Source organism: Bison bison, unplaced genomic scaffold (genome assembly GCF_000754665.1).
Source record: "Bison bison bison isolate TAMUID 2011002044 unplaced genomic scaffold, Bison_UMD1.0 scf7180017849837, whole genome shotgun sequence".
Classification (NCBI taxonomy): Eukaryota; Metazoa; Chordata; class Mammalia; order Artiodactyla; family Bovidae; genus Bison; species Bison bison.
The window spans coordinates 16,125-17,164 of NW_011480410.1; the positions used below are offsets into that span (position 1 = coordinate 16,125).

General features: G+C 34.7%; 1 protein-coding gene across 1 annotated transcript in view; it reads left to right on the forward strand.

Annotated features, from left to right (window-relative positions):
• The window catches only part of LOC104994362 (sodium- and chloride-dependent neutral and basic amino acid transporter B(0+)), a gene marked incomplete at its 3' end in the record, with an annotated part of 17,402 nt that overhangs the window by 11,127 nt on the left and 5,235 nt on the right, over nt 1-1,040 (forward strand). Inside the window, exon 7 of the mRNA XM_010847897.1 lies at nt 544-684. Coding sequence (XP_010846199.1) covers nt 544-684 — 141 coding nt within the window. The remainder of the gene's footprint in view (nt 1-543; nt 685-1,040) is intronic.

Consider the following 1,040-nt stretch of genomic DNA (forward strand, 5'->3'; position numbering starts at 1 on the left):
TAATTTTTCTTGCATTCCCTTGCTTTTACTATTATGCAATAGATGTTGGCAATTTTTTTCTGGTTCCTCTGCCTTTTCTAAATCCAGCTTGTACATCTGGAAGTTCTTGGTTCATGTACTGTTGAAGAATAGCTTGAAGGATTTTTAATATTACCTTGCTAGTATGTGAAATGAACGCAACTGTTCGGTAGTTTGAACTTCTAGATTTACAAGCTGAATTTGGAAAAGGCAGAGGAACCAGAGATGAAATTACCAACATTTATTAGGATACATTTAGGAAAGCACTTCATCTGGATTTCAAATAACCATTGCTGAAATAGTGTTTATTTACAACATAAACCTGGGAAACATTGCTACATACATCAGAGTGTTTTGAAAGTGGATCATTCAAAGAGTGGTAAAAAGAGAAAGAGGAAATTACGCCAACTTTGGTATTAGTATTATCAGCCATTAATAGGCTAAACATTTCAACTGGCTAGTAACTTTGTATATAATTATATACCATGAGTTTTAAAAATAAGAACTTTTGGTTGTTCTTGGTAGGTGGTGTATTTTACAGCTCTTTTCCCCTATGTTGTCCTACTCATCCTGGTGATTCGAGGGGCAACTCTGGAAGGTGCAGCAAAAGGCATTTCATACTATATTGGAGCACAGTCAAATTTTGCAAAACTTAAGGATGCTGAGGTAAGACAATTTGGATTTCACATTATCTAAGGAGGTAAACCTTAGATAAAGTCAATACTGAAAATCTTTGATTACCTAGAGTCTTGTAATGTAATAGCTTGTAAAAGAATATGGAGTTAAATTTATTAATGTTTCTGTCCACTAGGATGCCTGATTTTAAGTGTTTAACATGACACTAATAGTGTCTTATTGGAAGTGAGACTGTCATTTTTAGCAACAGGATTTTCAAAGTCATTTTTTCGAAACTGATCCTATTTGACCAAAAGGATTTGGGGCTTCTTAATCTGAAAAAGCATATTTCATGCATGAATACCCACAAATTGATGACCAGGGCTTCCCAGGTGGCACTAGTGGTA